Source organism: Polyodon spathula, chromosome 1, assembly GCF_017654505.1.
Source record: "Polyodon spathula isolate WHYD16114869_AA chromosome 1, ASM1765450v1, whole genome shotgun sequence".
NCBI classification, from domain to species: domain Eukaryota; kingdom Metazoa; phylum Chordata; class Actinopteri; order Acipenseriformes; family Polyodontidae; genus Polyodon; species Polyodon spathula.
Window position 1 is genome coordinate 16,383,169 of NC_054534.1, and position 25,169 is coordinate 16,408,337.

The following is a 25,169-nucleotide window of genomic DNA, read 5'->3' on the forward strand; positions in this document are numbered from 1 at the left end:
AGGTTTCTCATACCCCAATTTGTGTTAGTGTTGGACTAGGTAATATTTGTAAGGTATGATTCTGTGAATCCAACCCTTTTATCTTTTAATTGCTGAAATTGTTGCCTTTTACTAAGTTCCAGGGAGCTTTACATTTAGCTTTATAATGAACTAGAGTACACAAAGTAAAGGATACCAATGAATTCTAATTTACTTGCTGAATTGAATAATGGTAAACCTTTTATTTCAATTTTAATGTAAGATGTCGTTTACAAACTATAAACTTGTTTCTGGTCTAACAGCACGATTATGACATGAGAGTAGACGACTTCTTGCGGCGCACACAGGCAGTGGTGAGCGGGCGCAGGAGCCGTCCCCGGGAAAGGGACAGGGAACGTGAGCGTGACAGACCCAGGGACGCACGCAGAGACAGAGAACGCGATAGGGGTCGGGAGAGAGACCGAGAGAGGGAGCGGATCAGGGACAGGGAAAAGGAAAGGGGAAGATACCGAAGATAATAACCCAGCACTGTTGAATACAAAATCCTTTGTTTTTACAGTTGTGAAACTTTTTGTTGAAGTTGTCCCCCTTTTTTTTTTTTTTTTTTTTTAAGAAACAAAAAAACATTAATTACTTTTTTATATATTAGAACCAATGGCCCATGTATGTTTTGTGCATGCAGTATAACGAACTGGAGAAAAAATCTACCAAAAATGCATATCTTAAACCATTTTCTTGTTTTTTGTTTTTATTTTTGATTTAAGCAGGTGCACGAATATATGTATATATCCTTTTTTTATATGGACACAACTACCTGTTTGCCTTTACTGTTGCCCAGTTATGTGTTAATCCTGAAAACCAAGGATGGTAACCCTGCTCTCGCCACCTTTTCTTGTTTGTTATTGCACATGGTTAAATGAAGACGTTGCTGCTAATAAGGAGTATTCAGCTGTACTTGTACATTGTAAAGATGACTGTGTGGCAGTGTTGTAGCAAGTACTTTTTTTATAGTCCTTTTTAGATTTCAAACCATGTATTTTCCAGTGTTGAAAGATAAAAACAATATTAAGACACCTATTGCCACAGATTTTAAACTTGTTTTCAACCATTTCCTTTAGGACCACTTAGGATTCCAACCAATACTATATATGGCTTAAACTAATATACAGTGGCTTGCGATGTACACAACTTAGTTTGTGGTTTAAAAAAAAAAAATGTAAAAAAAAATGGTACAGTATCATTTAGTGATCCTTTTGATATGAAATAAAAAAACAAAATAAAAAAATATTTAACTTGTATTTTTGCTTTTGAATTGATACACACCAAGACCATATTTTTCTTCAAAGGGCAGGCTTTGTAAGTACAATTAATTGGGATAAATGCATGTGTATGTGGATTTAGTGTTTTCTGGACTCTTGGGGTGACATTGGTTTTGATGTTTCTGAATTTGAATTAGTACAAAAAATAGCTTAATCTCTTAAATGCTTGAGCTGTGTTCTCTGCCTACAAGCATGATGGTATTTAAAACAAAAAATCTGTGGGGAAAAGGGTGTTTTGAATATTTCACATTATTTTAAATATAGTATATTTAAAACTGGTTTTACAACCTGCAAGAATCTGGAAAGTATTCAAGTTTGTTTTATTTATAATTCTGTACAATGAGAGGCAGCCCACTAGAGAGAGCCATGGATACTGGATTTAGTTGTGTTCAATTTGAATCCAGAACATATTATGACATTTCTAAGAAAGTGTCTGGTGTAATTGCTAAATCTGTGTTTTGAAAAGATCTAAATTAGATCTAGCTTTAATTGGATGATTTAGCTTGGATACTAGGCATTTCCTTATTGAGACAAAGTCATTTGTATACAGTGCTTACAGGTTCTAAAATCAGAAGAGAATGATTCCTGCCCTGACTTGATGTTACAGCTGGTAAGGAGAACATGTCAGATGTGGGGGAGAGATTTTGTTCTTGTAAAGGTAATTAAGAAAATATCCCTTGAATACAACCTAAACGCCTATAAATAATGTTTGTTTCATGTAGCAGATTTTTTTTTTTTTTTTTTTTTTTAAACTTCTAAAGTTTTCATCCAATTATTGACTGATCAAATGTGGGGGATTGAAGAAAGGTGGCCTTTCTGTGATGGATGAAATGATCTGTTTCATTGACCAGTCTGAAATTAGATAATTACAATTTAAAACACTTTAGCTAGAAAAAAGAGGTCACTGGATTTAATACAGGGCAGAATGGATTTTGTGTAAAATTTAAAAGAATGTCAGCAGCTTTTTTAAAGCAGCAGTTCTCTGATACATGACGTGAGCTTTTATTTATTTATCTATTTATTAACAGAATATTTGCTAGCAGTCAGTTATCCACAATGGCTGGGTTATATTGCTTTGAATTTTATACTAGGTGGTAATGGACAAATGAATACATAACATGTGATGCGCAGTTTGATAGGAAGAGTGGTTACAATGTCTGCCATGGGGGTGCTGTGCATATCTGATTTACTTAATTACCTTATTGTATTGTACAGACATGCTTGTACTTGGGTTTATGCTTGTTTTTCTGAGAAAGTACGGTTTCATATATTAACCCATATGCCTGTGTCAGAGTATGTGTCCCCACAGCTGAATAAATGCAGGATGTGGGAGCTAAGTTGTTTATAAATTTGCAATACCATACTACACCAAGTTGTAAAAGCAAGACTTATTAAATATGATAATCTTTTAGTTGGATTTATTATAGATTTCCTTTCTCTTTCACTTTGTATTTGTCAACCCCACATAAAGGTGAATGTGCTTGGTTTTTGTAATCAGTGCTTCAGAACACCACTTTTGGTAAATTAGCAAGTACAGCAAATATGTCTTGTATGCATTTAATATGGACACTGCAGTATTTCTACAAGCGCTACAATCCCGTTAGTGATACGCTGGTCAGCTGTTTACAAAATCCTGCCAAAAGTAAATGGATTGAATACTACATCATTCTGGTAACTGCCGGGTGCGCATACTGGGGTATACAGTTTTCAAATTCAGCTACCCTATAGTTCCTTATGAACACCTATGTGCCAGTGTCAAGAGCATTATAGCTCTCAAAACTAAAGATATTTAGTTAAGAAAATATCCCTTCAACAACCTAAACTATAAATAATGCTTATTTCATGTAGCAGGTTTTTTTTTTTTTTTTTGCGATTAGTAAAAACCAAAATCGCAAAGCTGTAGTGGGAGTTCAAATGTATATTTCACTTCCTCTACAGCTCTAATATAGTCCTCCATACATATTTGTCTTGTGTATAAGCACATCCCTCATACACTCTCCTGTTTGCACTATTTCACAGTAATGGAAAACTGCACCCTTTAGGCCACAGTGGTGAGTGAATGTTGGAGCACAGCTTGTGGCAACATGCTTAGTAGTCTTATTGTCTGAATTAAAAAAGAGCTTTAATCTTGTAAAAGCACAACCCGAGAGGCAGAATATTTTCTTTGTTTTTGGGACAGACAAGGTCCAAATACATCATTCTAGGGCAGGTATGTCATTAGCAATGAGGTCAAATAAAAAACAGTAGCCATTTTTCATGTATACCTGAAATAAATATTTTAAAAAAGGTTAGGTGTGGTGGCAAGACAATTGACAGTAACTCAAGTTTTACATATTGAATTAACACAAAAGTTGTATCTGTGCATTGAATAAGACCTGTATTTTAATTTAATGTCAGTGTGGGGTAATATGATCATGTGACACTCAGAGGTCAAAGGGCACAGTCATGTTTTGAGCTGTTTTTGGACTTTGTGTGTTCAAATGGCTGGAATGTGTTCCACCTGAGCTAGAAGTGTTTAAGAAGGCTCGCAGTATTCCTCAGATTGCGTCCGTTTTTTACCAAAAAGATTTGATCTATACCTTACCAGTTTTGGCAGGGTGACAAAATTTTCCTTTTTGACATTTTTGTTTTTTTCAAACATTCCACAAAAATGTCTCAACCCCATGCAAGTTATACATCTATGGAAAGCATTTTTTGTTTCCCATTTCATATTACACACCATGTTTTTAATATTTTCATAGGTAGAAGATATATTTTAAATTGTATTTGTCTGTGCTTTAACAGACATTTTTGTATCCTTCGAAGTTACCCACTTTAGAGCTATCAGCAGCATCAGCCATACGCTTCCTCCATGAAGAAAAGCATTTTCAGCAATTAAGATTTTAGTTTTCTGAATGTACCCTTACTATGGAATGACTTTTGTATTATACCATTATAATCAGCCTGTAATTATCTAACACAATATTAATGACTTCCAGAGACATGTATGTTACGTAATGCATTATTTATTGCATTATAATAGTAATTGATATCAACAATACTGTATATAGGAGGCACATTATTGTTGTTTATAAAAGCACTGGGGATTCCTTTTTGCCTTACTCTTTCTCCTCGTCCTCATCTGCAGAGGCATTGTCAGTTCTCTTCCAGATGCAGGTCTGGTATTGAAGTGCAACACTGTTGGTGGTGGGTGGAGGAGATGCATTAAGTAGCTGCTTCTTGCAGTAGAGCTCATACCTTGGTTCACTCTTCATGTGGTACCATATACAGAAGCTATGAGGGCTTCACATCCTTTCATAATGTCATCGGACAGGTAGTGTGCAGTGCCTTTTTTGTGTGGCATAATTAATGAAGCAATCTTGCCAAGAAAGTAAAATAGAATAAAATAGATTTTGAACTTTATTGTGTGTTCATCACTGGAGTATGTTACATGTTGCCTTGGTTTTAATCCCCCATATACAGCACATACACTTGCATTTTGATATCTAAAATGTACAAATAACTAATGTTGTAGCAAAGTTTTTAGATTTTAATAAGTGATTTGGTGATCAAGTGAAGAAAACAAATTACTCTTTCTTGCATTTCTTTTCGGATCTTTTGCAACATTTCTGGAAACAGAAGCTGCAGGATTTTACAATGATAAACATAAGTGCTATTATAAATGCCAGCAATAAGCCTATGATGTCCAGACAGTGGTACTAGTACCAAGTCGGGTTGTGGGCTTCAGGTCTTAAATGCTTGGCTCCTTTGTGACGCATTACAAACTTAATCCAGAATACAGCTCTGTCCAGTGGTTTCATTGGCTGATCATGGTGAATTCTCGATAACCTCACGGCATTTTCTTTGTATCTTAAAGAAAAAAATAAATAAAATATATATAAAAATTATATATATATAATATTTTATAATTTTTATTTATTTATTAGGGCTTTCAATTATTCACAGTTAAGTTCTGCAATTTTTGGGAGCTACATTTTTTAAACTCACGTTAATCGCACTCCTGTCTTGTCCCTCTTACATACCCTAATTAATTTCCTGCGATGTGATTTTAGTGCATGCCAGGGTTGAATGAGTGTCGTCATCGTTTGAATATTAGATTAATCACAGAACCGCAGTATGTAGCAAAGCACTCAAACTGAAGGACTTGTTAATGGTTTCAAAGTGAGTCCCGCTATCACAGAAGTGCATCTAGTCTGCTGTACCATCTGCGTGATAAACTGCGGATTTCACTTCTCAAAATTCAGTTCCAAGTATTTTTTTGCTACAGACAACAATACAACAAATGAAAGTTCAGGATCATTGCAAACCCATGAATCATGTACGATACTATAACGGGCTGTTCGCATTGTACCTTTGTTTTATTTCAATAACCACATTTATTTTTAAATGATATTATTTACAATTATGGAGGATATAGCCATTACTCGGCGAATGTTTTGATATTATTTAAGCAATTCCAAGTTATTAATAAAAGTCCATTTTAAATTTTTATTTTTATTATTATTTAAATGGCAATGAAAAACATTAGTTTGAGTAAAGGAAACTGATAATTGTAAATGCAGTAATTTAGCAGTTGGATCAAACAATTTAACAACAATGCTGGATTCTAAATAAATATAAAAAACTATTAATAATAATAATAATAATAATAATAATAATAATAATAATAATAATAATAGCATCCGTAATAAAACAAACTTAAATGAGATGGATTCAGTAATTGTATCAATTTTTTTATATGTGATTTTTTTATGTTTTTTTTTTTTTAATCACTTGACAGCCCTAAATACTATACATTTAATTTAAGTTATTGAAACGATCAGATTATGGAAATATATCAAGGTGTTTGTCTGTTCATTGATCCATCTGTATGTTGCACACCTACAAGTTTGTTATGTCTTGAGAATCACTAATCTAATTGTTATTCTATACCATTCTGTAATATTGTTGATAAATGTCATGACATTGACTGTTAGCTGCTAGCCCAATATTATTGTGGATAATATTAGAGACAAAAACAACTTACTTTGAATGGAAAAACCCCCACATAGTTTGAGTGGTCATGCAAAGCTGGCTAAGCTAACCTGTATCAGCAGTGCAGTGTGGTGATCATACAGTTGCAGAACTAAAACAGCCTTGCACTGAAAGATACGCATTCATAAATCTATCTCTTCACATTTTGGGTGAAATTTTTTATTTTTATAAATGGGCCTTGCATATGCAACTTGTTATTTTGAGCTAAACTTACGTTTTATTTTGTATCACATTGTTCAGGGCATCAACTAAATCTTGGGTTTTCATTTAATTGAAATTCACTACCACAGCAGCCCCCTTCACCTCCATGTGGACCATGTTGTCCGGCTGGTCAGCAAACAGAGGGATACCAATCATTGGGATGCCATGGTATATCGCTTCATAGATCCCATTGGTACCACCGTGGGTAATAAATGCCTTGATCTTCGGGTGACCTATAGCAATAACAAGTTTGACACATTCATTGCTTTTCAATAACTCTAGTCTACCCAGCTGGAAAGTCGCTTGCAGACTACCAGTAAAATTTGGTTAACACCAAAATATATATTACAATACAGTGGTATGCATAGTCTTTGGATCCAGAATCTCCAGTTCAGAATCCAGCATCAAGCTGTGCTGGAGTGAGTTGGTTCATGAAAAGAAGACAGCCATCAGGTACTGAGCAGTTGAAACTGTTCTGTTGAGAAGAGTGGTGAAAGATATCTCCAAGTGTTAGAAATCTAGTATATACTAGAAAAACTGATAAATGCCAAGGAAGTCAAATCACATTTATAACCTTTTGTGGAAGGGTTAGAGGGCCATAGAATGAAGAAGCAGACTCTACCACTTCCAGAAGAGGCAAAGGAATTGTCACAAGTGACCCTAAAACCCCTCTCTTGTCCAAAGTGCTATTTCCTTTTGAACGGAAGGCTTATGTTGCAGAATTGTAGGTACCAGGTGTTAAACTGTTACCCACGTCTGTGATAATCAGAGATGGATTTTGGGACCCATAGCGGCTTTTACGGACCCACTGAAAGCAGAACCGGACAAAGATGTTCTATCCTGCTGGGAGCAATCTGATATCCTGGATGCAAACTGGACACTGTGATTAAAAGACCATTGTTACAAGTAACTGTTAAAGTTAATAATATTGTAAAACTCTGTACTGGTTTATAAACTGTTAAACAAGCAGAAATACTATTGCAGAAATCAGTGTTAGCCTAAATGAAAAAGATTCAGTAAAACTAAACAACTATGACCTAAATCAATAACCTTACAAATGTGCTAACAGCAGAGTTTATCATCAGCAAAAAGCAACTCCAGCCAGAAGCAAGGCCCCTCGAGTTTACTTATCTGTAACTGTGCTGGGATTCTTGTAGCACCAGAAAAATGTATTTTAAAGCAAGACTAAATTCACTGATATAAACAGGCTTTAACTTAAAGACAGATTGACTGTTTATTCTTATCTAGGAGGAGTGACAGAATGCCATAAGTAATGGAGAAATATTTTAGCAAGCAAGGCTAAATTTACTGACAGAACAGGTGCTTTAAATCGGGGCACCTCATCTTTATAATCTTTATCTTAACAAGTAAAAACTTTATGGTACTGGAAAAATATGTTATTACTTTTAGAGATTACATCATATATTCTGGGTTTGAAACAAAAGGGAAAAGCCTGGTTCTGCATATTATTAATTTTAAGGAGTAGCCTGGCATTACAAAGTATATTAGACTGCCTTTAGAGATAAAGGCAGTCTAAAAAAAACAGGTTTTAAGTTTAACTAAGCCTTATGATGCATGAAGCAGAGAAAAAGTCATAAATATTAGGGCAAAACTGCAGTTTATTCATCAGTCGATTTTGGTAACACAGACTCCACTTGTCTATCTGCTTGGAGATCTTCCTGTAAAGCTGACTGCTGGTGTTGTATTCAGAGCCTTTAGTTTTTAAGCATAATTTTGTATTTGTGTCTCACCTATATTGAATCATAAGGCTGTAAGGATATGATTATTATAGTTAGCTTTAGAGAGGCTGTTACTTTGTATGCTTTAGGATAGTTCTGGGTGTTTTTCAACATAAGAAAAGTATGTGTTCTAACCATATGTGCTTTATAGTATTAATGCTGTTAGTTTGCGCAGACACTGGCCTACCTGGATTGTCTATGAGCTAGGATTTGATTTAAATCTGTGATCACTTGATCGATTTAAGCATTAATAAACCGAAGGAATAAATATATACTCTGATTTATTAAACTGAATAAACCGAGTCTGTATGATTATTCTTGATTGAAGGTTGTCTGTGTATGTGAAAATCTGTAAGCCAGTACAGAAATGACCCACTGTAGGCATTTAAACCATCTATTTGTCATCCCAACTGCCTCCCTGATTCTATTAGAGAATAAAAGAAGTGCACAAACATGACAGAATGCACAATAAATGTATCTGTTAAATGTTCTGTGCTGCATCGTTTCACTTTAGCTGATAGGCGTACTTAATCATTTAACAGCATTAGTTGTTTCATTTAAAATCTTTTTTCTTTGTTTGCACCAGACATTTTCACCAGGAAAAAGTTAACGCTTGCGGCCCACCCAATAGGGTTTCATTGCCAATTTGTGGGGCCCGGCCATAAGCTTGGAAACCACAGATATAGAGCATTTGGTTTGCCTGGCATCTGCAGTGTCTTACCAAGCAGGTCATTTTGAGGAATCCAGTCATAAACTCTAGTGTTTGGAGCCAAGGTTTCTGGCTTCTCTCCACTGTACCGCCATAGAACCTGAATTCAGAAAAGAAGTTTTAGTGGAACAGTATAACAATACATATTCTGTGATACCACTGTTCATATTCCTATAGGATATGCTTTCATCCTCCAAAATAATAAACAGTATTAATAAAACTTAGATGACCATTAGTAAGCTGTGCATAGTTGTACCCAATAGTAAGTAGACTATAATAATATTTAATTCTGATTAGACAGGTTACAGATACTAATTGAATGAATCTTTTGACCACTTCAACTCACTATATGCAAATATGTATTTTAATTTGCAAAAATCTGACCTGATTCTAAGTTAAAGAAAGCACTCAGATTACATGTCTTACTCTCAGGTAGTCTGTTATACATTGCCATTTAGGAAAGGACATTGCCTTTTTTCCTTTGTTTACATGTTTGAACTACAGTTAGACCGAGAATTGTACCTCCAAATGGAAAGTGTTTCAATGAAGGAGGAAGACGTGTTAAACAGTTCTGAATAGCGCACAGCAAGATTATGGACTAATGTGAAAAACAGACACACAAGCAGGATTAAAAGCCTGCTTTAAATTTTTAAATAAATAAAAGAGTACAAACTGTCTGTGGTATTTGCCCTAGAGCAGAAGCAATCAAATTAGCCTTTTCTCTGGTTAGATTCTTAACCATTGAGCCAAGGGAAAACATCACAATGCCATGCTCTCCAGAGCCCTGTACAACCTTTTCCATATCCTGAAAAAGAAAACAAATGAAATATCAACATTTACCTAGTATTAAATTGAATTTCCTAACTCTTTAATATTATATTGTAGCGCTTGAATGAACATCGTTTTCTCATGTTTGAATATACTGTACTTTCTACATGAAAAGCACACTGTACAGCAGAATGTGTGTTATTCATTTCAGATGTCATGTATGCATGGTTCCCTTTGAATGGTATCATTATTTGCCATGCATTCCTGAAAATATTTCTTCTGAAAGTACTTTTGTGTGAAAAAATGATCATTCAGTTTTTTTTTCATTTCTTTTTTATTATTTAATAAAAGATGTTTGTTTGTTTTTTTCCTCACAATACATGTTCTGCTAAGCCAGCAATCTGTCTTGTATGTTCTGCGTAGTTCATGGTAAAAAAAAAAAATAACAGTTCTGACCGTTCCGTTCTAACATTATCTTCAAAGGGAATGCAGTGGCACTACAAATAAGTAGTTTTGTGCAGATACAGAGCTATAGTATGACCAATTAGTAAAGTGATACCACATTTTCATGTTTTAACATAACAACAGCATCTCAGTTGTATGAACAAATATTATAATGGTATCCTGCTGGTAGTTTAACTTTTTCTGTAATTATGATTTTTAATGTGCAAGTCACAAAATCTTGAGCAGAATGAATTACTTTAACTATTACTTTATCATATTTGAATACTGTATAAAAAAGCCAAGTATCTGTTATTTCCTCCAATAATCTTGTTGTTGTTGCAATACTATCACTGCTTATCACACTGCTGAAATATGACCAGTATTAGGTATGTACCTCAGGTAATGGCTTTCACGGCCGACAGTGAAGTCCTCCCACAAATTGGAAGTTTGGAAGAAATGGTCTAGGATATTCAAAATCCCAGTAGGTTCTTATCAGCCACGTATCAGCCTTACCCATGGATTCACAGAAAGTTGTTGGTCTCCCTTTGAACAGAAAAAACAGCATTGAATAAGCTGAATAAAGAGTAAAGGGAAAGACTTTTTTGCTGCCACAGTAAATTGGTTGCAATTCCAGCTAGTATAAACATTGCCACTTTTATTAGATAGGAGTTATATATTATGCCTGTAATATTGACCAATTGAATATGAATTCATAAATAAAAGAGCCAATGATGCTTTAAAGAGCCCAGTAAATGCACAAAGTAAAATCACCAAATAAAACAACCAGTAATGTCGCTTAATTCCAACAGTGCTTATTCGGGATTATAAACCTCAGAGATGGTTTCAGGTTCTGAGTAGTGGTCATTAGGCAGATGCTCTATAAAACTCATTTTAAGTGGCAACATTCATATATTTTGAAATATCACTGTCCTGGTCACAAAAGCAAAGTTTGTGGGGAATAATAGCCATTTTCTATACTTGAGGCATAAGCAATTAGGAAATAACACTTACTACCCAGGAACCAAAAATTGTGTTACATAGGGTTGTAAGAAAAGGCATGTGGAGCACAGACTGGAGCAGTGTGAGGCGCATGAAACCTCGAAGCCAGTCCAAAACACGAATACCTCCACAGGACAAGTAAGCACCGTGGAGATTTTAAATAAATAAAGGTGCCGTCTCCTTCAACAGTAAATGTGTTTCCAAACAAATCTGCAAGAAACAGTTTTCCACAATACAGTAGGGACATATATCTTTGCAAGCGAAATGCACCAGTGACTAACTGTTTCTAGTGTATGTTGTGCATATTGAGTTATCATACCTTCATTTGCTGACACAATCTGATATCTGTAACCTGTTTTTCTTTTTGCTGAAACCATATAGGGTACCCTTACTGAATGGAACACTTTTTTTTATGAATGTACAAATAAAATCAGTAAAAAAAAAAAAGCTGCCTGACTGACTGAGCGACAATCAATTATTAATATATTATCAGGAGAACTATGTGATTCTGCTGTTCATTTAGAAAAAGTCAAGCCAAGCTACCCTTCCAGCACCAAGATAAAATGGTGATCATCTATAATTTAATTAAATAGCAGGAGTCTCCAGTCATGATGTCTGTTAAGTGGGTCTTCTTCCTTTCTTCAAGCATGTTTGACAGGGATAGTAATGAGTGGGAAGGCTCTTGATCAGCAGCCTGAGCAGACTGGCTGCCTCTCTTAAATACCCTGCACCTGGCTCTAATTTACAATTACCACCAGGTGCAGGGGATTAACTAAATGTTGCAGTATTAATTCATTCTGCATCAGCAGGGAGGCTATCCTTTCCACGAATCTCACTATAATATATATATACTGTTAATTACAACCAACCAAAGAGGTATCAGTTTGAAATTTTCAACTTTCTAAATTAGCAGCAGATATATATAGTATCTATATATATAATATAGTAATAATTGATTGTCGCTCAGCTAGTCAGGCAGCTGTTTCTTTTAAGATTTCATGTTGCAATTTCTGTCACTGCAAACATGTTTAGTCTTGTACATTCACTTCAATACCTAGTTATTTAAAGGTTTCCTGAGTGGATCATTTTTTGTATAGTTCATATATAGTTTTCAGAATAAAATAAGGGTCTTTAATCATACTTGATTAGAAACGTCTTTATCCTCCACAAGGCGTGAACATCAGTACACACATATATTAGACCTTTTTATTTTTGCTAAAGAACAATGTGTCCTTTTGTAATAAAACTTGAGGATATTCTTTTGCACCAGATAATTGGGAACTATAAGCCCCTTGTCTGCAATGTTTGGAAAGCTATGTTCAAATGACATATCATGTGATCCAGTAGATTTTTAAATACTGCATAAGAGATAACACTGGCTGATCTCAACACAGTGGCTGCATCTGTTTGCAATAAATAGTGTTTCCTGGTCATATCCTTAAAGTAAAATGCTGTAAGGCAGTAATTCTCTAGTAAAATTATGTGGGTGTTTGCAGAACAACACTGTTGTGAGAAGCAACATACACTGGGCTACAGTGGTTCAAAACACAAAAAACATTGAACACTGGACAACTTTGCAGTTTAGAATTTAGTTTTGAGTGAACAGGTCTACGTGTCGTGTACACCTGAAATGATTACTTCTGCTTTTAATTTCAGGTCAACAAAAGTCCAAGCTATCTATGAAGCGTTTAGGTTGTGTATTAGGTTTCATTGGGATTTCGTTGCATCATGGCTAATTTAATTTGAACGTTCAATGTAATCCTTTTGTTAAGCAGGGAATCAGGACAAGCTGGGGTGCAGGTGTTGGCCCTCTTTTCGGCCACTGCGGCCGGGCGGTTCTTCCCCGTGCTTCCCTCAGCGCCTAGAAAGGGCTGCTGAGGAACCAGCATGTACTGCAGCCTTTTGTCTTAAGCTCCTCTCCTTGTGCTGGTGGGGGAAGTGATACCAGCAGGCATTCTGCTGGTGGCGGAGGCAGAGGCAACTCCTGCTGCTCTACGCCTGTGAATGCTGGTAAAGTGGTATAATCAAGAAACATCAGTTGGGCATGACATCATTGTCATGTACCAGAATTGTTTAACTGTCAAATCTGACAGTATTGATTTAAATAAAGAATGAAGATTAAAATCCTGCCTCTGTTGTGAAGGTGGGAGCAATGTAGTGTTGAGGGGACAAACAAGCCAGTTTGGGATATTGAACAGGTTTTACAGGGGACTGGTGCGGCTTCCCTCACTTGCAGGGGACTGGTGCGGCTCTCCCTCACTTGCAGGGGACTGTCTCTCTGTGTCTGAGGGAGGTCTGGGATGACTAGCAGGGGTGGTTCAATTAAAAACGAAGCTGTCTCCCTCTTGCGCTAAATACAATTATACATTTTTAAACACACGTGAACACTGACCCGTTTATATGTAGTGTACCAATGACTATACACCAACATTTAACAAACCACACGCAACATATAACAGATAATATACACAGGGCGGGCAATACCACTAAGGGAAAAGGGGCAAAACAACAAAAAATACATGTGTGTTGAGCTTTAAGAAACAAAGGGATGTGGGTTGCAAGTAAAATTTACTCCATACTATAAATTGAACATACTGTATTTACAGCATAATCGTAAATCTTGAAAAACTACTCACTTCTAAATCTTTTGTAGTCATTTTTGTATTACTTTAGTATAAATACATGTTAATTTGGATTCATATGTTGTTTTTTTCTGACTTTATGTGAACGAAAAGACACAAATTCGCCGTTTTCTCATTGGAAATAGGTAAATTTCAAAATATCACTGTCCTGGTCACAAAAGCAAAGTTTGTGGGGAATAATAGCCATTTTCTATACTTTTGAGGCATAAGCAATTAGGAAATAACACTTACTACCCAGGAACAAAAATTGTGTTACATAGTGTTATTAGTGTTTCAGAGCTACCAACTTTCAAAATTGTATGCACAGGTAATGGAGGTGGGGGTTGTAGCACATAATGCTATGGGCCCAGTTTTGATGAAAGTCTTGGGTTTACACTCTAGGTACACCCTAGCCCCTGAGTCCAATGGATCAGAGAACATGAGGCCAAAATGAAGTACCTGGCAGATAGCCATAGAAAGCATGTAGCTGGTATTGTGACTGAAAACAGGGAACTGGAAAACAGAGAAAAGGTAACTTTTAATTGAGTTTATATTAATTCAATTCATAATATGTTGAATTGCAGAATCAAGAACAGTCAGATTGTTTTAACAGTGTATGTGTGTGTGTGGTTTTAAATAGTGAGGCAAGAAAATTGATTGACAATAGTTGATTTAGAGCTTTTCCCTGCCAAGTCAACCTCTGGTCCCCACCTGACCATCTACGGTGTTTTCAGATATTAGTGTTTCTAGAGCCCAGGTCAAATGGGAGGATTTGATCACCCACTACACCATCAAGTAGAACTACAGCTGAATTTTATTATAATGTTTTACAGCACTGGGAAGATTGCATAAACCACCTATTTTTTACAGATAAATCCTGGAATAACCACTGCAATCCAGGGTGATTCCCTGGTACTGTCAAATGCTGCAATAAAAACCAGCTGTGGTTTAATGCATATACCAGTGCAGGGGATTACTAAAGTCTACACCCCCTTGAACTTTTTTCACATTTTGTTGTGTCAGTGCCTCAGAGTTTCATGCATTTAAATGGAGGATTTTTATCCACTTATCTACACATCTATCTATATTATATATATATACACACAGTATGGTATAAGACAGCGTCCACACTGTTAAGCTCTGAAAAAATTTTTTATTGCAATTTCTGTCACTGCAAACATGTTTAGTCTTGTACATTCACTTCAATACCTAGTTATTTAAAGGTTTCCTGAGTGGATCATTTTTTGTATAGTTCATATATAGTTTTCAGAATAAAATAAGGGTCTTTAATCATACTTGATTAGAAACGTCTTTATCCTCCACAGGGCGTGAACATCAGTACACACATATATTAGACCTTTTTATTTTTGCTAAAGAACAATGTGTCCTTTTGTAATAAAACTTGAGGATATTCTTTTGCACCAGATAATTGGGAACTATAAGCCCCTTGTCTGCAATGTTTGGAAAGCTATGTTCAAATGACATATCATGTGATACCAGTAGATTTTTAAATACTGTGTGGGATCTTACATAAGAGTCATAATAGTGAGTGCAACTGGCTGATCCCTCAACACAGTGGCTGCATTGACCAAAGTGTCTATCAAGACAGTCTCCTGGGTGTTTGCAGAACAACACTGTTGTGAGAAGCAACATACACTGGGCTACAGTGGTTCAAAACACAAAAAACATTGAACACTGGACAACTTCGCAGTTTAGAATTTAGTTTTGAGTGAACAGGTCTACGTGTCGTGTACACCTGAAATGATTACTTCTGCTTTTAATTTCAGGTCAACAAAAGTCACAAGCTATCTGTGAAGCGTTAGTAGGTTTTGTATTAGGTTTCATTGGCGAATGTGCCGTGTCCATCATGTTTTTGTGTTTGTTACAACCGTTTATTTTAATCCTGTCTGTTAAGCAGGGAATCAGGACAAGCTGGGGTGCAGGTTTTCGCCCTCTTCTCCACCAAACTCCACCCGGGCGTTTATTTCCTGTTTCTGGTCTGACGTCACCCACTGCAAGGGCTGCTGTGACACCATGTCACAAATTTTTGATTGGATTTAGGTCAGGGCTCTGACTGGGCCACTCAAGGACATTTACCTTTTGGTTCCTTAGCCACTCCAATGTAGCTTTGGCTGTGTATGCTGGGTTGTTGTCCATCCCAGTTTCAGCTTTCTTGCAGAGGGCAGCAGATTTTGCTCAAGGACTTCTCTGCTACTTTGCGGAGGCAGAGGCAACTCCTGCCCCAGTCCCTGCCGATGGAAACATACCTATAACATGATGCTGCCACCGCCATGCTTCACAGTAGGGATGGTGTTCTTTGAGTGATGCTCTGTGTTGGGTTTGCGCCAAACATAACGGTTTGCATTTATGCCAAAAAGTTGCATTTTGGTTTCGACAGACCACAAAACTTTTTGCCACATGGCTACAGAATCTCCTCAGTGTTTTTTTGTTACTTCAAACGAGATTCAAAATGGGCTTTCTTGAGTAAAACACAGGCCAGATTTGTGGAGTGCTTGTGATATTGTTGTCTCATTCACACTTTGACAAGTCTTGACCATAAAATTCTGTAGCTCTTGCAAAGTTGGCATTGGCCTCTTGGTAGCCTCTCTGATCAGTCTCCTTCCCTCATCCAGTTTGGAGGGACAGCCTGATCTAGGCAGGGTCTTGGTATTGCCATACACCTTCCACATCTTAATAATCAGAGTTCTTTTGAAAGATCCTTGGTGCTCATGGTTGAGTCTTTGCTTTGAAATGTACTACCCAGCAGAGGGACCTTCTGGTGCAGGGAGAGGCAGCTCCTGCTCCTCTCCCCCTGATGGCGATGGAGGCAGAGGCAGCTCCAGCTCCTCTCCTTGTGATGGTGGGGGAAGTGATACCAGCAGGCATTCATTCTCTGCTGGTGGGGAAAGCGATACCTGCAGGCATTCATCCTCTGCTGGTGGCGGAGGCAGAGGCAACTCCTGCTGCTCTACGCCTGCCGGTGGAGGTGGTAGAGGCGTGTAGTCTCCTGGCGGTGGAGGTGGGAGCGGCATGTAGTCTCCTGGCGACAGAGGTGGGAGGGGCGTGTAGTCTACCCTTGTTACAGGGGACTGGTGCAGCTCTCCCTCACTTGCAGGGGACTGGTGCGGCTCTCCCTCACTTGCAGGGGACAGGTGCGGCTCTTCCTCCTGCTCTGGAGACAGCGGTGGAACCTCTCCCTCTGGCGCTGGAGACAGCAGCAACGGCTCCTCTCCCTCTGGCGCTAAATACAATTATACATTTTTAAACATACGTGAAACACAAACCAGTTTATATCCCGTGTACCAATGACTATACACCAACATTTAACAAACCACACGCAACATATAACAGATAATATACACAGGGCGGGCAAAACAAAAAATAAAAAACATAATGTTTAGTGGTGCAATATTTTTATTTTTATATTGGAAATACCACAAAACAAAATCATTTGTGTTTCTTGTCTAGTTAACTTCAGTGGTTCTAGGCCAACGATTATACTGTATTTACACTATAATCGTAAATCTTGAAAAATTACTCACTTCTAAATCTTTTGTAGTCATTTTTGTATTACTTTAGTATAAATACATGTTAATTTGGATTCATATGTTGTTTTTTTCTGACTTTATGTGAACGAAAAGACACAAATTCGCCGTTTTCTCATTGGAAATAGGTCAATTTCAAAATATCACTGTCCTGGTCACAAAAGCAAAGTTTGTGGGGAATAATAGCCATTTTCTATACTTTTGAGGCATAAGCAATTAGAAAATAACACTTACTACCCAGGAACAAAAATTGTGTTACATAGTGTTATTAGTGTTTCAGAGCTACCAACTTTCAAAATTGTATGCACAGGTAATGGAGGTGGGGGTTGTAGCACATAATGCTATGGGCCCAGTTTTGATGAAAGTCTTGGGTTTACACTCTAGGTACACCCTAGCCCCTGAGTCCAATGGATCAGAGAACATGAGGCCAAAATGAAGTACCTGGCAGATAGCCATAGAAAGTATGTAGCTGGTATTGTGACTGAAAATAGGGAACTGGAAAACAGAGAAAAGGTAACTTTTAATTGAGTTTATATTAATTCAATTCATAATATGTTGAATTGCAGAATCAAGAACAGTCAGATTGTTTTAACAGTGTATGTGTGTGTGTGGTTTTAAATAGTGAGGCAAGAAAATTGATTGACAATAGTTGATTTAGAGCTTTTCCCTGCCAAGTCAACCTTTGGTCCCCACCTGACCATCTACGGTGTTTTCAGATATTAGTGTTTCTAGAGCCCAGGTCAAATGGAAGGATTTGATCACCCACTACACCATCAAGTAGAGCTACAGCTGAATTTTATTATAATGTTTTACAGCACTGGGAAGATTGCATAAACCACCTATTTTTTACAGATAAATCCTGGAATAACCACTGCAATCCAGGGTGATTCCCTGGTACTGTCAAATGCTGCAATAAAAACCAGCTGTGGTTTAATACATATAGTGCCTATAGAAAGTCTACACCCCCTTGAACTTTGTTCACATTTTGTTGTGTCAGTTCCTCAGAGTTTCATGCATTTAAATGGGGATTTTTTTCCACTTATCTACACATCATATTCCACACTGTTAAGGAAAAAAAGTTTTTATTGAGAAAAAGATCATACAAAACTGAAAGATCATAATTGGATACGTCTCCACCCCCCCTGAGTTAATACTTTTGTGGAAACATCTTTGGCAGCAATTACAGCTGTGAGTCTGTTGGGATAGGTCTCTACCAACTTTGCACAACTAGATTTGGCAATATCTGACTATTCCTCTTTACAAAACTGTTCAAGCTCCGTCAAGTTCCTTGGGGAGCAATCTTCAAGACAGCAATCTTCAAGTTATGTGTGGCAAAGTGCCCGTCCCTGTGTGTATTTTTTGTTGTTTGTTAATGTTGGTGTATAGTAATGACTACATGGGTACACGGGATATAAACAGGGCTGTGTAACACGAGTGTTTAAAATGTATATTTGTATTTAGGCACGAGGATTGCACAGCACTTCACGTGCAAGTAAAACGTAATAATATGTGAGCACGGGGAATTACACTTTATTAATTCATGTACAGTTGTACCGCGACTCCAATTGAATGATTGATTAGCAATCAAGTCTTGGTACAGCTGCATAAAAGCTGCATGTTTTCACCCACTCGTGGTTGGGTGGTCGGTGAGTGGAGAACGGGATTGGAGATGGAGGTAATAAATAATAAAATAATAACATAAAGTTAAAATATCTGCTCACCGTGTTTTGTGTAGTGTTAGTCTGTTTTGTTTGTCTCTTGTTTTGGCAAATGTGCCGTGTCCTGTGTTTTTGTGTTTGTTACAACCGTTTATTTTCTGGCTGTCTGTTCATTTATTAATTGCTGAGTGAAACCATTCGCTCAACTCCACCAAACTCCACCTCTCTCTGTCGTTTATTTCCTGTTTCTGGTCCGACGTCACCCACTGCAGACATCTTTGTGACATTATGTCACAAATTTTTGATTGGATTTAGGTCAGGGCTCTGATTGGGCCACTCAAGGACATTTACTCTTTTGTTCCTTAGCCACTCCAATGTAGCTTTGGCTGTGTATGCTGGGTTGTTGTCCATCCCAGTTTCATAAGAACATAAGAACATAAGAAAGTTTACAAACGAGAGGAGGCCATTCGGCCCATCTTGCTCGTTTGGTTGTTAGTAGCTTATTGATCCCAAAATCTCATCAAGCAGCTTCTTGAAGGATCCCAGGGTGTCAGCTTCAACAACATTACTGGGGAGTTGATTCCAGACCCTCACAATTCTCTGTGTAAAAAAGTGTCTCCTATTTTCTGTTCTGAATGCCCCTTTTTCTAAACTCCATTTGTGACCCCTGGTCCTTGTTTCTTTTTTCAGGCTGAAAAAGTCCCTTGGGTCGACACTGTCAATACCTTTTAGAATTTTGAATGCTTGAATTAGGTCGCCACGTAGTCTTCTTTGTTCAAGACTGAACAGATTCAATTCTTTTAGCCTGTCTGCATATGACATGCCTTTTAAGCCCGGAATAATTCTGGTCGCTCTTCTTTGCACTCTTTCTAGAGCAGCAATATCTTTTTTATAGCGAGGTGACCAGAACTGCACACAATATTCAAGATGAGGTCTTACAAGTGCATTGTACAGTTTTAACATTACTTCCCTTGATTTAAATTCAACACTTTTCACAATGTATCCGAGCATCTTGTTAGCCTTTTTTATAGCTTCCCCACATTGCCTAGATGAAGACATTTCTGAGTCAACAAAAACTCCTAGGTCTTTTTCATAGATTCCTTCTCCAATTTCAATATCTCCCATATGATATTTATAATGTACATTTTTATTTCCTGCGTGCAGTACCTTACACTTTTCTCTATTAAATGTCATTTGCCATGTGTCTGCCCAGTTCTGAATCTTGTCTAGATCATTTTGAATGACCTTTGCTGCTGCAACAGTGTTTGCCACTCCTCCTACTTTTGTGTCGTCTGCAAATTTAACAAGTTTGCTTACTATACCAGAATCTAAATCATTAATGTAGATTAGGAATAGCAGAGGACCTAATACTGATCCCTGTGGTACACCACTGGTTACCACACTCCATTCTGAGGTTTTTCCTCTAATCAGTACTTTCTGTTTTCTACATGTTAACCACTCCCTAATCCATGTACATGTGTTTCCTTGAATCCCAACTGCGTTCAGTTTGAGAATTAATCTTTTGTGCGGGACTTTGTCAAAAGCTTTCTGGAAATCTAAATAAACCATGTCATATGCTTTGCAATTATCCATTATCGATGTTGCATCCTCAAAAAAATCAAGCAAGTTAGTTAGGCACGATCTCCCTTTTCTAAAACCATGTTGACTGTCTCCCAGTACCCTGTTACCATATAGGTAATTTTCCATTTTGGATCTTATTATAGTTTCCATAAGTTTGCATATAATAGAAGTCAGGCTTACTGGTCTGTAGTTACCTGGTTCAGTTTTGTTTCCCTTTTTGTGGATCGGTATTACGTTTGCAATTTTCCAGTCTGTCGGTACCACCCCTGTGTCAAGAGACTGCTGCATGATCTTGGTTAGCGGTTTGTAAATTACTTCTTTCATTTCTTTGAGTACTACTGGGAGGATCTCGTCCGGCCCAGGGGATTTGTTTATTTTAAGAGCTCCTAGTCCCTTTAACACTTCTGCCTCAGTTATGCTAAAGTTATTTAAAACTGGATAGGAACTGGATGACATGTGGGGCATGTTGTCAGTATCTTCCTTTGTAAAAACTTGTGAAAAGTAATCATTTAACATATTTGCTATTTTTTTTCTTCCTCTACGATTTTGCCATTTGTATCTCTTAAACATTTAATCTCCTCTTTGAATGTTCTCTTGCTGTTGTAATATTGGAAAAACATTTTGGAATTGGTTTTAGCTCCCTTAGCAATGTTCATTTCTATTTCTCTCTTGGCCTTTCTAACTTCCTTTTTGACTTGCGTTTGCAGTTCTGTGTACTCTTTCTGCGTACTTTCTTTTCGGTCCTTTTTTAATGCTCTGTAAAGTGCCTTTTTTCGCTGAATATTTTTTTTAATTGATCTATTAAACCATTTTGGCAATTTAGTTTTACATTTAGATTTGTCTACTTTAGGGATGTAATTGTTTTGCGCCTCTAGTACTACATTTTTGAAGAACAACCATCCTTCTTCTGTGGGTGTTTTCTCTATTTTACTCCAATCTACTTCTGTTAGTCTCTGTTTCATACCTTCATAGTTTGCTTTTCTAAAATTGTAAACCTTAGCTTTAGTCTTTACTTTTGGGGATTTTAAAAAACACTTCAAATGAGACCATGTTATGGTCTGAGTTTGCCAGTGGTTCTCTGACCTCTGTTTTAGTTATTCTATCTTCGTTATTTGAAAAGACTAAATCAAGGCATGCCTCCCCTCTAGTGGGTGCCTTCACAAATTGTGTTAGGAAGCAGTCATTTGTCATTTCCACCATTTCTATTTCATCCTTCGCGCTACCCATCGGGTTTTCCCATTTTATTTGGGGGAAGTTGAAATCCCCCATTAGTATGGCTTCTCCTTTGCTACACACATTTCTAATGTCATTGTATAACAGATTATTGTGCTCACCGTCTGAATCTGGCGGTCTATAGCATGCTCCTATTATTATGCCCTTTGAATTTTTGTCTGTTATTCTGACCCATATTGATTCGGCTTTATTTTCTTTGTCCAGGTTTAACACCTGGGCTTCAAGACTGTTTCTTATGTATAGCGCTACCCCTCCTCCTCTTCTGTCCTGCCTGTCTTTCCTATACAGTGTATACCCACAAATATTATATTCGTCCCCATCACTCTCAGATAACCACGTTTCTGTAACACCTATCACATCATAGTTACCTGTTAGTGCAGTAGCTTCAAGTTCTAGAATTTTGTTTCTGATACTTCTAGCATTTAGATAAATACATTTAATGGTTGTCTTACCTGAGTTGTTGTTCTTGTTTTGATGCGGTCTCCCTTCTGTTTTTTTGTTGATTTCTCCCCCCTTCCTTTCTAGTTTAAATGCTTCCGAACCTGCTCGAGGATCTTTTCTCCGAGTAGACTGGTTCCCTTGTTATTTAAATGCAGTCCATCCCGTCTATACAGATAGTCCTCGTTGTAGAATGTGGTCCAATGATCAAGATAGGTGAAGCCTTCCCGTGTGCACCACGTCTTCAGCCATGCGTTTTGATTAATTATTTCCAGCTGTCCATATGGTCCTTTGCAAGGTGCGGGTAGTATACCAGAAAATACCACAGTTTTGGTTTTCTCTTTTAATTTCCTTCCTAGCTCTCTGAATTTATTTTGCAGGGATTTTGGTCTGTCTCTTCCAATGTTGTTTGTACCGATGTGGACGACTACTACCGGGTCGTCTCCTGTTCGTTCTAGGAGCCTGTCCACGTTCTCAGTGATGTGCTTGACCGAGGCTCCCGGAAGGCAGCACACTGTTGTAGTAAGGGGGTCCAAACTGCGAATTGAACTTGCTGTGTTTCTCAATATGGAGTCCCCAACAATCATGACCTCCCTTCTTTTTGCTGTCTGGTCACCACTGTCAATGGGATCCTGGATGTTGTTCCTTTCATTCTCTTGTTGTTGGTTCTGCTCATCAAAATTCTGAAGTGACTCAAATCTGTTGGTTGTTTTGATTTCTGGTGGTTGTGTTTGACGAAGTTTCTTTTTTTCCCTGCTTCTGCCTACCTGAACCCAGCTGTTCTGACCTTCTATCTCCCTGGTGGCTTTCAGTCTGTTAGGGGTGATGCAGACTTCCATGAATTGTGGGTGTGCCAGTTCCTCAAGATCCTGTTGCTGTCTCACTTCCTCCAGCTCCATTTCTAGCATACTTACTTTATGCAAATCCTGGATCGCGCGGCACTTTACGCACACTTGGTTTAGCTCCGCTGGGTTTTCTCGGATTTCCCACATCAAGCAGGTGTCACAGATTACTGGCTTGAAGACCATGTTGAGGTTTTTTTTTTTTTGAAGTTTAGTTTCTTCTGCAACTGTCAACCTGCTTTCCAACTGCTTCGAAACTGCTCTGTACTTTTCCACGCCTGTACTTCTCCCACTCGCTGTCGCTTCCACTCGCTGTCGCTGGGAAGACTGCCTCGTTTAGCTTTCTTGCAGAGGGCAGCAGATTTTCTTCAAGGACTTCTCTGTACTTTGCTCTATTCAAGTGCCCCAGTCCCTGCCGATGAGAAACATACCTATAACATGATGCTGCCACCGCCATGCTTCACAGTAGGGATGGTGTTCTTTGAGTGATGCTCTGTGTTGGGTTTGCGCCAAACATAACGGTTTGCATTTATGCCAAAAAGTTGTATTTTGGTTTCAGCAGACCACAAAACTTTTTGCCACATGGCTACAGAATCTCCTCAGTGTTTTTTTGTTACTTCAAACGAGATTCAAAATGGGCTTTCTTGAGTAAAACACAGGCCAGATTTGTGGAGTGCTTGTGATATTGTTGTCTCATTCACACTTTGACAAGTCTTGACCATAAAATTCTGTAGCTCTTGCAAAGTTGGCATTGGTCTCTTGGTAGCCTCTCTGATCAGTCTCCTTCCCTCATCCAGTTTGGAGGGACAGCCTGATCTAGGCAGGGTCTTGGTATTGCCATACACCTTCCACATCTTAATAATCGGAGTTCTTTTGAAAGATCCTTGGTGCTCATGGTTGAGTCTTTGCTTTGAAATGTACTACCCAGCAGAGGGACCCTACAGGAACTGCTGAATTTATCCAAAATCATGTGAATCACCACATGGCCACTTAACTTGATGTGTGATTTTGAAGACGATTGGTAACACCTGAGCTAATTTAGGATTGCTATTACAAGGGGGATGGACACTTATCCAACACAGCTATTTCAGTTTTTATTAATTAATTTTCTACACATTTCTAGAATTTTTTTTCACTTAAGTTGTGGGGTAGGATGTGTAGATAAATGAAGAAGAAAAAACATTTTAATGCATTTTAATTCTAGGCTATAAGGCAACAAAAGGTGACAATTTTGAAGGGGGGTGTAAACTTTCTGTAGGCACTGTATAGGTTTATTAATTTGAGCCCACGATTTATTCAAGTGCCTAGCTTTAACATTTCAAGGTATATGGGTGTCTAAAACATGCCTCTTATGCTTGGATTGCTATTATAGAAGTGGGGTAAAACTTTTCTTCAGTTAGGATGTAGATTCATGTTTCAGGTATGTGGTCAGGTGGGGAGACCTCTTGAACTTGGCTCATTTGTTTTCCAGAGATTGAGTTACAATTAAAGGAGCTGGAGGCACATAATAAGAATGCTTTACAAGTAGAGAAAATGTTGCAGGAACTGAAGGCCCAAGAGCAAAAAAATGAGCATCTCCTTGAATCCATGAGGGAACAGATGCAGATCCTTCAAATGGAGTCAATGTAAGGTTTCAAGACTGATACTGCATGTGCACGTTTGTGTAATGCATGTGGTTTACTAGAAGGGAAAGGACATTGGTATGATACACTGAAAAACAATATGTTCTACATTTTAGAAATTGTGTGGCATGGACTTTTTTTAAATGCTTCTGCACCCACTGCTATTGTTGTAAAATGAATTGCTTATTTCACTGCCACTGTGATTGAGAAATGTCACTATGAAAGGTAGTATTAATATTTCACAACTCTAGAGGTGGGTATCAAACATTTTAACAGAATGCCAGGCTGCCAGTTATGTACTATGAAGGAAATATTGATCATAGGTGAAGAAACTGGGAAATATGATATCCATAAAAGCAACATTTGACCTTTGTGTTCAGTCCGGCTATGGCTTGGATTGTAGACCATTGTCGGGAGTTTTACAGACTTTTTTTCAC

General features: G+C 37.6%; 1 protein-coding gene and 1 pseudogene across 6 annotated transcripts in view; one reads left to right on the top strand and one right to left on the bottom strand.

The window, feature by feature from the left end:
- Nucleotides 1-25,169, top strand: part of LOC121314765 (YTH domain-containing protein 1-like) — a 48,510-nt gene that overhangs the window by 19,103 nt on the left and 4,238 nt on the right. For 5 of the 6 annotated variants that reach the window (XM_041248416.1, XM_041248426.1, XM_041248436.1 and 2 more), the window contains one exon: nucleotides 282-980. In XM_041248416.1, coding sequence (XP_041104350.1) covers nucleotides 282-497 — 216 coding nt within the window. In that variant the 3' untranslated portion in view covers nucleotides 498-980. Of the gene's footprint in view, nucleotides 1-281; nucleotides 981-24,581; nucleotides 24,736-25,169 lie in introns of those variants that run through there. The other variant, XR_005950154.1, reaches the window with a different exon arrangement.
- Nucleotides 1,218-11,168, bottom strand: LOC121314790 (annotated as a pseudogene).